This window comes from Carcharodon carcharias, chromosome 18 (genome assembly GCF_017639515.1).
Source record: "Carcharodon carcharias isolate sCarCar2 chromosome 18, sCarCar2.pri, whole genome shotgun sequence".
Classification (NCBI taxonomy): domain Eukaryota; kingdom Metazoa; phylum Chordata; class Chondrichthyes; order Lamniformes; family Lamnidae; genus Carcharodon; species Carcharodon carcharias.
In genome coordinates, this window is record NC_054484.1 from 85688733 (window position 1) to 85703274 (window position 14542).

Sequence of the window (14542 nt, forward strand, 5' to 3'; positions counted from 1 at the left end):
ACATTTAGAAGACACTTCTTTATCCAGAGTGTTGAGAATGTGAAATTGCTACCACACGGAGCGATTGAAGGGAATAACATAGGGTAACCATATGAGGGAGAAGGGAATAGAGGGTTACAGTGATAGATTTAGATGAGAAAAGATGGGAGGTTCGAGTGGAGCATAAACACTGGCATGGACTGGTTGGGCTGAATGGCCTGTTTCTGTGCAATATATTCTATGTAATCCTCTCCAAAAGGTGCAAATCAGCCATGATCTAGTTGAATTGTGGAACAGGCTTGAATGGCCTACTCCTGTGTGTAAACATTCCTTCTAATTAGATATAAAAATAATATTCACTTGTTACAGATTCACCGACCGTTGCAGACAATCTTTCCTTTCAAATCCTTTTTTGTAATCTTGGAAATTTCTATTAACCTTGTCCAGTGAAAGGTTCCACCCCTTTCCATTTTTGCATGCTTATTTATGTAACTGTAACCTCTAATTCCTGGTGCTATTCAAGTTAATCTTTACTGTGCCTTTCAATGGCTGGAATACTCTTCCTCGTGGGAAGTCTAATTGTTTCTGTGCTACTCCAACATGGACAAGACAATGTCTTGCAATATTCAACATTATTTCCTTGCTTTTGAAAACAATGTCCCTCCATATAAAACCAGAATCAAATTTGTCTTTTTGCAGCCTTTTCTACCTGCACATCCACCTCTTTATCAGCACCCTTATCTTTCTCTCTTCCTCCACGTAGGAACCGGAGCATTTCGGGCATATTTTCCTCAAAATGTACTACTTCACATGTTTCTGCGCTAAAATGAACCTGTTGTCCTTTGCTTTGGATAAAGAAAGCCAAAATGCATTTATTTGTCAGAACAATGCAGACACAAACAATTATTTCCTGTGAACCATATGATGTCACTGTGAGCTTATGATTGGGATGTGTTGCTTTTTGTGGTAAATCAGATCGTCTCCATAACATTCATTGATGGTGTTTAGCTGCTGATGTGATTTTTTTTTTTAAATTCACTCATGGGATGTGGTCTTCACTGGCAGGGCCAATGTTTGTTGCCCATCCCTAATTGCCCCTGAGAAGGTGGTGGTGAGCTGCTGCCTTGAATCGCTGCAGTCCATGTGACATAGGTACATCCACAGTGCTGTTAGGGAGGGAGTTCCAGGATTTTGATACAACGACAGTGAAGGAACGGCGATATATTTCCAAGTCAGGATGGCGAGTGACTTGGAGGGGAACTGCCAGCTGGTGGTGTTTCCATCTACCTGCTGGACGTTGCTCAATCACAGTAACTGCACAAGGTCCATGGGCCTATTCCTGTTAGCAGGATCTCTAGAAATTTGGCATGCGTCAGGGACATAGAGGCGAAAAAGTGGTGTCTGGCATGAAAAGAAAAATGAGAAATAAGCCAAGACCGACGAGTTGACTTTGTGCAGCCCATCAGCTAAAAATTGTGTCACTGATTGTTTTTTGGAGTTGTCCTTGTTGGATTGGGAGCCAGTGTCATGCCCCCTCTCTGCCAACTGAAGATCCACTGATAAAGCACTCTGATCTTTGCACCAGTATAAATATTAATGGCATGTAGGCAACGTTTGTGCCCGGATCCTGCCCTGCCAGCCAGATGCAGAATCTATGTTCCCAATAGTGCAGTTTTAATTAACTCTTTTCTTCTCCGCCGATGCTGCCAGACCTGCTGAGTTTTTCCAGGTAATTCTGTTTTTGTTTTGGATTTCCAGTATCCGCAGTTTTTTTGTTTTTATCAGTTTTAATTAGGATTGCTGTAGGAATTGATTTGGAGCTGATACTGATTAGAGGGTTGTCGGGATGGCAGAGCTACTTGATAGGAACAAGGAACTTGGATTTCTTGCAGCTCTAACAGTGGAGAGGAGTTGAGAGCTCTTTTTCAGATCAGAGGAGATGGCGAGGCCAAGAAAGATGATGAGTGCAGGAAGGTGGAACCATTGATAGTAGGGGATGGTAGCTGTTGGTAGGTTTGCAAAGACATGAAGAAACTGAAGAATAGAAAGCAAAATGATTTTCATTTCCTGTACATGGGGCATGGTGGTCATCAAGATTATTATAGACCTGACATTGGATATGGAAGGAATCAGTGTTGGTAGTTACAGCATTCATGTATAACAAGGCAGAAATCATGGAGTGAATGGATTTAATGATTTTATATTGAAGTATAACCATCTAGTTGGCCTTGTACTATCCTGGTCCTTGCATGATATAGCCATATTGGAATTGTTGTTGACTGTACATTGTACTTTCAGAGTTAGGTCGGTGCATGTGTTGAGCTGGGAGGGAGCAAGCTGCAGGCTGTTTTGCAAGGCACAACCAGTACAATAGGTAACATCCCCCAAAGTCCATTCTGTTGGCCTTTGGCTTGGCATTGCACCTGATCTACACAGGACAAACCTAGTGGGTAGAAAGTGAAGAGCATGGACCTTCTCTGCTGCCCTGAATCGGGCCTTTGCTGGAATCTTTGAGACCATCAGATCTTGCTCCAGTACCAGACACAGCACAAAATAGCATGTCTGATATTCAGTCATCTACTGGATCAAAGTTGGAGCAGTGATGCAAGGTGCTCCATCATGTGCTATCTATGTTTCTTTCCTGAGAGAAAGTGAGTGAACACTAAGGAGGTAGCATAATCCTGACATTCGTAGTGCAATTAAAAACCCACCGGTGAACTACAGGGACATGAGGCACCCTAACTTGTAGCAGCATAATCCACATGGGGACGGAATATCCTTACATTAATGGCACACTGATAATTTGTATTCATCCATCGCTGAGAGATGATGGGAAAGCAGTCTCGGAACTTTGGTGAGGTCGGATGGTACTATCTGTTTCTTTTGATAGCTGAACAAGTTGATTTTGGAAAGGCAAAGTTTCCACAAATGCCAAACATGAAGATGTTCCTTGCCAGTGGTGTGGGATGACCTTTGATGACGCCTTATTTCCAAGGTTGGCATCGCTTTGGAGTTTCTGAAGGCACATGGTGTCATGGTGGCAAATTCCTGGCCATAGCTGGTCCCACCATTTGCATTGATCATCACCTAGAGTTTCCCACTTGTGATTGATGTTGAAGGCTTTCATGTACCTTTTGACAGCATCCTTGAGTTGGAGCTTTGGGCGTCCTGCTGGTCTCCTGGCATGGGCTACCTCCCTGTGTAACGGTACACCAGACATCTCTTTTCCAGGTAATTCTGTTTTTGTTTTGGATTTCCAGCATCCGCAGTTTTTTTGTTTTTATCTCTTTTCAGAGACTGAGTCAGACAGAGCTGCACATAGCTACTCAGATGAACTCACAAATCAGTGTGATCAGTGCTCCATCCCCCCGGTACAAACATGCAAACATACAAAATAGGACCATTCAGCCCCTCGAGCCTGCTTTGCCATTCAATAAGATCATGGCTGATCTGTTTGTGTTTTGAATTTCATGTTCTCATCTATCCCTGATAATCTTTGATTCTCCTGCCGAGCAAGAATCTGTCTACCTCTGCTTTAAAAATATTCAACGACGCTCCTTCCACTGCCTTCTGAGGCAGAGTTCCAAAATTGTACAACCCTCTGAGAGCAAAAATTTCTCCTCATCTCTGTCCTATAACGGCAATACTAATGATCTTCCCATGGTTACATTAAGACCCAAATCAGCTACGATAACATTAGTAACTTGAAGTGGCCTCTGTACTGTAACTAGTACAAATCGCTTCCATGTATTTTATAAAAAAAAAAGTGAAGGATAATATTCTATTAATTTAACAAACACTGCCTCAATGAAAGAAGTGTGCCTCCTAGAATTATAATTACATTCTCTTTTTTTTTTTGTTTCCTACATCTCCTCAGGTGATCTCATGCTACTTTGCTTTGGTGCTGCCTGAACCGTTAACCATCACACTCCGCACTGCCAGAAATGGCACACATCACGCTAAATCAGTATTTACAGCAGGTAATTCCATCTCTGTCTTTTGGCAAAGAGAAATACCATCAATTGTAGAGATTTGAAATGAAGCAGAGGTCACTGAGCTAAGGCTACACAGACTCGTCAGTGTTTTGTGGGAAATTAATGACCATATGCATGTACTGTTAACATTTAAACTACATTCATTAATTGTGTACATTCCTCTATACATGCACCAGTTGTATCTAACACATTTGATTAATTGTGTACGCTTCTTTTATACATGTACCACTGGAATTCTAACATACTATTACTTTCCTGTTGCTGTATTAGGTTTTGGAGTTCGTCGACAGTAGAGATGGTGATTCCTGTGCTGAATTTTTGTCTTTTAAACACCCTCATGTTGCAAATCGTAGGCTACAGGTAAGGTGTAGAGCTTTCTCTGTGAGCATGGTATTTAACAAGGTATTTGAGAGATTGTAGAAGTTACAATTGTTGCAATATATTAAACATACTACTTTTTCTTCTTGTTGAATTCTTTGCCCGAAGGCAGGTCCAACCCATAGTGCCACGACCTCTACCATGGGTAGGACAAAGAGGCAGGCCCCAAATTCACCCCAGCCAGAACGGGGACCAAACCCTGCGATGTTGGCACCAATCTGGTCAACACCGGCTATCCAGCCAATTGAGGCAACCAGGCCCCCCTCTCCCAGGAGTCTGAGTTGCTGTGACAACATGCATCTTTACATGTCTAGAACCATGGACAGTGATGACAGAGGTTCCAATTTCTTTCCATCACATGGCTGACCAGAAATCTCTCCCACTCTTCAGCCTACCATTAGCATGTATTGGAAGGATTTACGAGTTGAAACCCAACCTGTTTGGCTACATTATGAACGCACCTTCCTTGGTCACCAAATCCTGGAGTGGGATTTGAACCCGGAGCTTCTGTCTCGGAGGCGCGGACTGTGCCCACTGCACCACAAGGCCTCCTCATTAAACATACTAAGTAATCTAGAAGAAATACATTATTTGTAAAATAATTAGTAGGTCTGCATGGAATTGCTCAGACGTTGCATGGAAACCCTCACCCACACCTTTGTTACCTATCCTAGCTGATGTCTGGCCAGAATCCCATCTTCCATCCTTCATAAACTTCAGTTCATCCAAAAACCTGCTGCCCATATCCAAACTTTTACCGAATTCCAGTCACCTGTCATTCCTGTGCTTGCTGACCAACATTGATTAACTTTAAGCAACACCCTTTTTAAAATTTTAAAATTCTCAGCCTTAGTTCCAATTCCCTCCATGGCCTCTTCCCTCCCTGACTTTGTAACCTCTTACACCGCCACCCTTGAGATATCTGTGCTCCTCTAATTCTGGTCTTTTGCTCATTCCTGCTCTTAATTTCTCCTCTATTGCCTGTGTCTTCATCTGCCTAGGCCTTTAGCTCTGCAGTTCACCCTCTAAAACACTCTAGCTCTCTTTCTTCCTTAAAACTTTGCTTTGGCCAAGATTTTGGGCCCGTGCCCTCATATCTCCTTCTGTGACTCAGTGTCAAATTTTGTTTGTTAATACTCCTGTGAAGTGCCTTGGGGCATTTTAGTATATAAAAAATGCTATATAAATGCATGTTCTTGTGCATTACAGTAAAGCTGCTTCCGCTTCTCGAGGCAATGGAAATTGTTGACAAGTAAAGAATGAACAAGGAAGCATGGGGGCAAAATTCCCAAGCGTCAAGAAAGTTCAGGGAACAGAAAAAGCTTTTTACCTCCTCTGGTTCCTAGGGTGTTTCAGGGCTAGTTGGTAGCTTTAGAAGGAGCTGGATCAATATTTGTTGAGCAGGGGGATTAGGGATTTGGGAGAGATTAACAGCATGGTATTTTTGCTTTGGTACAATCCGGGAAGGAAATGTACGATCCCCAAAATAAAGGATCTGCAGTAGTGTGGAAGGGAAGTCCATCCTGTAATTTAACTAGTAGATCTTGACCTTCATTCACTCTGGGCTTCACACTCATCCCCAGCTTATTCTCTTCAGGAAAGATATTAGCGATTGGAAGTGGCGGGGTGTACAGCCAATGCAGTAGTGACGATAGGAATGTTGTATATACACTCTTGCTGAGTAGCACACCAGGATAGCAGGGAAATACAGTAAAAACTGGCTGGCCTTGCAAGAGGATATGCATCATAGAATTTTATACATAAGATCATTTGGCTGCACATGTATGTGCCGGTTCTCTGAAAAGAGCTATTCACACAATCCATTTCCCCTGCCCTTGTATCCTTATAAATGTTTCTTTTAAATACTTACCCAAAGCTATCAAAGACCCATTGTTTCTGTGGGGCAGGCCTATCTGCACCTGTGGAGAGAAGAAAAAAGTTAACGTTTTGTCTGATGCAAGGTCATTGACCTGAAACATTAACTCTTTTTCTCTCCCCAGAAATGCTGCTGACCTACTGAGTATTTTCAGCATTTTCTGGTTTGATTCTGGATTTCCAGCTTCGAGTATTTGCTCCATGGATAAACATTTCTTCCGACCCGCTCTTTTCATTCTTTGGGTAATGCTATTACCCTGTAGGCGCCAACTATCTGACCAATAGAAATAGATTTTTTTATCTCTCAACTTTGCTGTGAAGGAAAGAGCTCTAGTTTCTCTGAATGCACTTGCATCACCAGAACAGTAAGAAATCCAATTTATCCTGTAGCAGTTTAGCTTTAAGCATTTGGTAATTGTGTCAGCAATATATTACAATGCAATTATGCTCAATGCATTTAACTCCTTAGGCTTCCATGATTTTATATGAAACGTTAAGATCATTGCTTTGAACCGGGGCCAGAAACTTCATATCTCTGAAGGATATCTGTTTTTGCTTCTAAACTAGTTAGCAAGCCCAGAGGAGAGATGCCAGCAGATCCTGGAACCCCCATATGATGAAATGGTGGCAGCTCATTTAAGGTAAAGGAAGCCTCAATGTTTATTTGCCATTAACATCTTTTATTTAAAACTTATTTTCCCTCTTTTGATATATTTTCTGCCTGCAGTCCCCTGCATCATATCATTTATGGTGTCACTGTGTTACTGCTCACTCCACTGCACGTGAGGGAACTCTAATGACTTGGCGCAATCCCTTTCCTCCCCAATTATGGGGAAACTGCCTCCTCCTTGAATGTTCTCCACCAACATGCACTTTGTGGCAAAATGCATTGGTAAAACCATTTACCTCTGAATCTTTCTCAGCAAAAAGTAATTGAGAACAGTGAATGGTATTCACAGCAAAATACATTAACACCTCATGTTACAAGTACTCTTGCATCTTCTGGGGAAATGACTGATATAGTAACTGTGAGGAAAACCCTTTAGATATGGTGCTATAAATGGAAAGTTACATGGTTAGGAAAGCTTCATATGATGTTGTCACGGTTCACGGTGCTGTGATTATACTTAGGAGCAGGAGTAGGCCATTTGGCGTCTCTAGCCTCTTTTACCTCATTGAAATCAGATCATGGCTGATCTGTATGCTGACTCCATCTACTCACATTGACCCCATATCCATTAATGCCCATGGCAAACAAAATCTATCTCAGATTCAAGATTATTAATTCAGCTAGCATTTGCTGCATTTTGTGGCAGAGAGTCTTCGCATGAAGAAATATTTCCTGATTTATCTCCTGAATGGCCTGACTGAATTTAAGGTTATGTCCCCATACTCTTGACTGTCCCACCAGCAGAGAAAGTTTCTCTCTATCTATCCTACCAATTTCTTTTAAAATCCTGAACAACTCAATCAAATCATCCCTTAACCACCTATATTCCAGGGAGTACAAGACTATAGTTTCTGTGATCATTCCTCATAATCCAACCCTTGGAGACGTGGTCATATTCTGGTGAATCTCAGCTGTACTTTTTCTAAGGCCAGTATATCCTTTCTAAGGTGCACTAAGGTGAAGTACAAAATACTTCAGATGCAGTCGAAACAGGGCTTTATATAACTAGCAAACTTCCTCCCCTTTTATATTCTAGCCCTCAAGTTACAAAGGCTAACATTCTATCTTTTTGATTATTTTTGTACCTGATGTACATGGACTACTGTATACAGAGCCCTAAATCTCTTTGGATCTCCACTGTTCCTAGCTTCTCACCATTTAAAAGTTGCTCAAATCAATCCTTTTTTGGTCTAAAATGGATGTGTTTAGACTTAGCTCTTGAAATCCATCTTCCACAGTTTCATCCACTTGCTTAATCTATTGAACACAGTATTTAAAGTACATAAACAGGCCATTTGACCTAGCAAGTTTATCCCAATCTTTACAATCCACACGAGTTTCCTTTACCCTTCTTAATTTGACCCATTAATATAACCTTCTATTCCTTTCCTCCTCATGTATTGATCTAGCTTCCCCTTAAATGCAGCTTTGCTACTCGCTTCAACCACTCCCTGCGGTACCGATTTCTATATTCCAACCTTCCTGGATAAAGAAATTTCTCTTGAATTCCCTATTAGATGTAATAGTGGTTATCTTATATTTATGGCCCCTGTATCTGGTCTTTGCTGCAAGTGGAAATCTCTTCCCTATGTGTACCCTATCAATTTTTTTCATAAGAGGCCCCTATCAGGTCACTCCTCAGTATTTTCTTGAGAAAAGAGCTCCACCCTGGTCAGTCTTTCCTTGTGTATAATCTTGGAGTTCTGATATTGACTGAGTAAATCATTTTAGCACCTTCTCCAATGCTAATTATATCTTTTTTTATAATATGGTGAATAGAACTGTTGAAAGTGCTCTAATTGTGGTGGAACCAAGGCTCTGTGATTGGCCTGGAGCTTCCAAGGGTTGCACTGATTTTTTTTTTCTCTCAGTGTAATTGGCCTCACATTGGCCAAACCAGTACTAAAGATCGAAAAATTACAAGCACAAAGTAAAATAAATTCATTTTCTGCTCCATTAATAAAATTGCATCTCTACCATCAAATGCATTATTATCACCCTTAAATAGATCATTTTTAGTTTTCTTTAAACAATGCTCCAAATCACTGCCTGATTGTGCTGATTTGCTGAAGATTTTATGTTCAGTGCTATGCAGATGAGTTTGAGCAAAAACCTGAGCCAAAAAAAACCTATTTCTGAAAACGAGCACAATTTCAGGCTGGATTGCTGAATGTGAGAAAAGTAGAAACTCTACCCCAACTTCTCTGCTTTTCAATTCCACCCTTGTAGAAAAGAACCCATGTGCTTTTCTTTGGGATGGAAACCACCAGGCCCTGGGATTTGTCAGTCTTTAGCGCCACTACTTTTCCTAATACTGTTTTGCTGACTTTAGTGAGTTCTGACCCTTGATTCATTATTAGTTTCCATGGAATGTCAGGTATCTACCCTGTCCCTCTACTGTGAAGACTGACTCAAAGTAATTTGTTAGCAAGTTTGCCACCTCCTTATTTTCGTTTGCAATATTACTGCAACTGTTTTTTAAGTGCCCGTATTACCCTTTCTCTTCTAAAATAACTGTAAAAACCTTCTGTGTGTTAATCTTGCATCTCTCGCAAGATTCTTTTTGTATTCATTTTTGCAGTCCTCACTATCTTTTTTGCCTTCCTTGCTGCTCGTTATATTGCTCCTGGCCCCTGTACTATCCTTGTACATTTGTGTGCTCTTTCCTTTAACTTTATGCTATCTCTCACCTCCTGTCTGTTGTGGCTTTTTTATTTGGTAAGTGGTACTCTTACTCCTAGGGGTTTATAGTAGTCTTGTATTAACCTTAATTTTGAATACTTTTCACTGCTCTTTTGTATTATTATCTGATAGTATTTTTAACCAGTTTACTGTTGTCAGTCTCATCCTATGAAGGTTAGCTTTACAAAAATCTGGAATCGTAGTCACTTTGTTAAGTTTCTATGTTTCAAACCTAAGGTTCAGTTCAATTATATTATGATCATTGTTTGGTAAATGGTCTCATACTTTTAAATTATTAAGTAATACTGATGGTATGTGGAGGGGAGTACCAAGGAAGAAGAAATCTGCATATTAGATAATCAAACCTAAGTCAGCAGGTGCCTTGGATTCACATTCAAATGCAGAGTAATTCTTGTTCTTTTTCCTTCAACAGGTGTGCCTTCGCTGTTGCAAATCATGACTTTGTAGAAGCATACAAATGCCAAACGTTTGTGGTTCAATATCCTTCCTGAAGAACAGTGAGAAATTATAAACATAATTTAAAGAAATCTGGAGTTACATTTTTGCACTTGTTGTACTTTCTGCCTAGCCCTAGCCTTGAACTATATCTGGCCTAGTTTCTCTACTATTTCAACACGTTTATCTCATCCATGACACCCACCTCCTGTTCCCTTGACCCCCATTCTCACCAAACTACCTAACTCCCCTTCCTGGACCACGTGCTAATTGGCTTTGTAATAATTTTGCACTGTGGGTGTACCTACAACACATGGACTGCAGCAGTTCAAGAAGGTAGCACACCACTACCTTTTCAAGCGCAACTAGGGATGGGCAATAAATGCTGGCCTAGCCAGTGACACCCACTTTCGATAAACATATATAACAATTTTCTTTGGGCACTGCCTCTCTTCCTTTCAAAACCACCTCCCATCTCCCCGTGCTCCCCCTTCCCCCCAGCTTCTTTTCTCTATTGCATACCGTCTTCTTAAACTCTTCTGCCTGCAGCTATAATTGTGAGGAGCTTCTGGACTTCTTTGTCACTAAGACTGAGACCATTGATCAGCTGCCTGTGAAGCATCCTTCCCTTCCATTAGCCCACTGGGCTAAGTTTTCCCCAAAGCTCCCGCTGTCCTAGCCTTAATCTTGAAATCACAGCTTTCTGTAGTTTCTCTCTTATCTTCCCTCATGCCCTCTCCGAACTTATCTTGCCCATGAGACCCACCTCCTGCTCTCTTGATCCTATTCCCATTAAACTGCTGACCAGCCAACTTCCCCTCCTAGTTCCCATGTTAGCTGGTATTGTTAATGTCCTCTCTGTCTTGATATGTTGTCCTTCTCTCCTTTAAGTTTGCCCACATCATCCCTCTCCTCAAAAAAAAAACAATCCTTCACTCCACTGTCCTTGCAAACCACTGTCCCATCTCTAGTCTCCAAAGTCTTCGAACTTGTTGTCGGTCCCCCCCCGCCCCCCCACCAAATCAATGCTTGTTTTCCTGGAACTCAGAGTGTGAATCCCTCCAGTCAGTTCCAAAACAGCTCTTATCAAAGTCACATATGTTATCCCATGTGACTGTGTCAAGGGTAAACTCTCCTTTCTCAATCTATCTGCAGCCTATGACACGGTTGACTGCACCATCCTCCCGCAACACCTCTCTCTTGTCATCCAGCTGGATGGAGTTACTTTTGCCTGGTTCCATTCTTATCAATCATATCCAGAGCATGACTTGCCGTGGCTTCTCTTCCCACCAACGTGCCATTAGACCTGATCTTCTCCAAACTTTGGCCCCTCCTATTTCTTCAGCTCCCTGAGGCAGCTCTGTGCCTCAGGGAGCTTTTACTGCATGCACCCGCAAGCATGCGTGAAAATCGGCGCTCGCTCTCCTGCCACCCCCACCCCAGCAGTGCTGAGTGCTGCAGCACGCATTTCACGCTGGCTGGCCATTAATTGGCCAGTCAGCGTGAAATCCATGTCCGGGCCCGATTGTGGGCGGTGGTCAGCTTCTCTGCGCCGACCTGACGAGGGCAAAATTCTGCCCCATGTTTGTTTTGTAGATTTTGAAAAAGCATTCAACAAGCTGACTGGATTAAGCTCTTGACAGTGCTAAAAGAATTTTGATAGACTGGAAAGAATATATGAATATAAAAACAGTGACAGAGTAGTCAATGGGGAGTCGTAATTGGAAGAGGAGCTCGACAAGGGTGTTGTTTATCACCTGTCCCTTCAATGTCTGTAGAAGCCATGAAGCGTTTGAAGACTCAGAATCTGGTTTTAAGATTGGGGAACAAATGATAACATCAGTTAGATTGCAGATGACAAAGCACTTATAGCAAACACAGAAGAAGGATTACAAGAGCTAATAGATAGACTAGTAACAGCAGGTATGAACTTAGGAATGAAAGTGAACACTAGCAACACGTAAGTTATGCATATCTGAAAATCACCCAGAAGTATTCATAGAAGGAAGAGAACTGGAACAGGAGCAAAAATTCAAGTATTTAGGAAGCATAATATCTGCAGATGGAAGATGCAACAAAAATAAGAACAAGGATAGCAATGGGAAAGGCCATATTTGGTAAGAAGAGACAGTTGCTAACCAGAAAGCTGAGTAAACCACTCAAAGAGCTTGATTTGGAGTGTTGTGAAATGGATGTGAAATTTGGACCTTACAAAAAAAGATGAACTTGCTAAATAGCTTTGAAATGTGAGTTTGGAGGAGAATGGAAAGGATCAGCTGGACAGAAACAGTAACAAATGATGAAGTGCTGTGGAGAGTGAATGAGCAAAGAAATTTGTTGAACTTAATTAGGAAAAGACAGAGAGACTGGGTAGGACACACTTAAGAGGAAACAGACTTGTAAGTGATGATGACAAGATTTCATGGAAAAAGAGGAAGGAAGAGAATATCAATGTTGGATGGGTTGAAAATTGATGGAAATTATTGGCAAATGAAAAGACTGGCACAGGATTGGGAGAGATGGAAAGACTACTATAAGCCAATGACCTGCCTTTGGGCAGAACACATGATTATGATGATGTGACATCCAGTACTGGATGAGCAGATATTTCCTCCAATCAAACTTTAGGAAGACTGAAACCATTGTGTTTAGTCCCCATTCCAAATTTAGTTCCTTAACTACTGACTCATCTGTCTCCTTGGCAACTGTTCACACCTTTGTGTGACATTTAACTCCATGATGAGCTTCCGACCACACATTCATCCATCACAAAGACTGCCCATTTTGATCTTTGTAACATTGCCGAACTTCACCCCTACCTCAGCTCATCTGCTGCTGAAACCCTCATCCATGATTTGCATTAAGGTATGTAAGGAAATTCTTGCATACAGCTGCAGATTCAAATTTGGCAAACATATCACTTAAATATTGGAAATATGCAAGGGGTAGGAGGTTAGAGATCAATCGTTCAAAAAAGTTTTTCTCATGGAACTGACAAAACTCAGTGAGAGTTGGGCCTAGAGAGGAACCCATGTCAAAACCATCGATTTGGGCATACATGGTGTCATTAAAACTGAACTCAATTGCGCGAGTTGCTAGGTTCATAAGTTAAATGATTATAGAGTCAGATACTGGTGGCACGTCTAGGTTGCCATGATATAGTGACGTGGCTCAAATGTCTATGGCTCCCTTGAGTGGTACATTAGTGAATAGGCTCACAATGTCGAATGAGCACATTGACACGGCATTCCTACTGCTTTGAGCAACAGTTCAAGCAAGCCATTTCGTGCTGTTATAAACAGGATACTGTCATCAAGCCAAAAAAAATTCTGCCTACCACACAAATGAGTAACTTGGTATATAAATTTCAGTGCTGGTGTGATTCCAGGTGTGTAGGCCATAAGCCCTGACAACTGGCGGATCGTGTCAAACAGCACATCCCTTTAGCTGTTTGCAATAAGTAGAGTATTGAATGTTTTCAACTGGCCCATGCTTGCAAAACTCAAAACATAATGTCTAACATTAGGTGTGATTCTGTGGACAGCACTTGCTGAACAATCCTGACTGTGTTAAGAATTACACTGACAACCAATCAGTCGGGCTCGCAATGTAGCTCATTTAATGCTTACTCACAAGCAGAAAGAGCATGTCTAGGTATTGCGCCTTTTATAATTAATCAACCAGCCAGCAAGTCAGACTCTTTTCTTATATTGTCGTTTGGTGTACAGAACTTGAGTATTGCTGACTAAAGAGACATGTCTAGGGTTTTTGTCTTGCACTCATCAGGACACTTTGCAAGAATACCAATATAATACCAAGGGCTTGACAGCAACATCCTGTTAGTGGTGAATACCACTCGTGTTCCTACTGCATAATAGCAGCGTGAAACAGCTAGCTTCACCTGTTGCTCCAATTTTTGAGATAACTTGCTCTCCCAGGGCAATCTGAGGGAGACTGGGCACTTTCCAGGGCCGAACGTGACGGCCATAGGCCTGTTCTTGAGTTTCCATGATATACAGCATGAAATTATCTGATCAGGGTAGCCATTATCCTGCAGGACGCCTTTGATGCGCTTTATTTCAGCATCAAGCTTGCATGGTGAGCAAATGGCTCAGGCCCTATTTACAAAGTTGTCGATAAGACCAATCTTATTGTGTGTGGAACTTGTTACGGGTCCCAGTGTGTATATTGACCAGTGAATGTAGGCTTGTGGTAGAGAGCCCCCTGATAGATTTTCAACAATTCATCAAGGAAGGGGAGTTAATTTGCCTGCTCCATTTCAAAAGTGAATTTTAGCGCAGGATGGAGCCCATTAAGACATGTAAGGAAATTGTTACGTGCAACTGCGGATTTAAATATAGCAAACGAATCATCCAGACATCAGGAATATGTGAGGGGTTGGAGGTTTCTCATGGAACCCAACAAAAATGTTTGTGAGAGCTGATCCCATGGCAACACCATCTATTTGGGCATACATGGTGTCATTAAAACTGAACTCAGCCGCACG

At 41.6% G+C, this 14542-nt stretch overlaps 1 protein-coding gene across 4 annotated transcripts in view; it reads left to right on the forward strand.

Moving 5' to 3' along the window:
- pcid2 (PCI domain containing 2) overlaps positions 1 to 14542 on the forward strand; it is a 44741-nt gene that overhangs the window by 3356 nt on the left and 26843 nt on the right. For 2 of the 4 annotated variants that reach the window (XM_041211310.1, XM_041211312.1), the window contains exons 2-5: positions 3857 to 3959; positions 4245 to 4334; positions 6795 to 6868; positions 10013 to 10078. In XM_041211310.1, the coding sequence (XP_041067244.1) occupies positions 3924 to 3959; positions 4245 to 4334; positions 6795 to 6868; positions 10013 to 10078 (266 nt within the window). In that variant the 5' untranslated portion in view covers positions 3857 to 3923. Of the gene's footprint in view, positions 1 to 1775; positions 3211 to 3856; positions 3960 to 4244; positions 4335 to 6794; positions 6869 to 10012; positions 10079 to 14542 lie in introns of those variants that run through there. The other 2 variants (XM_041211311.1, XM_041211314.1) reach the window with 2 other exon arrangements.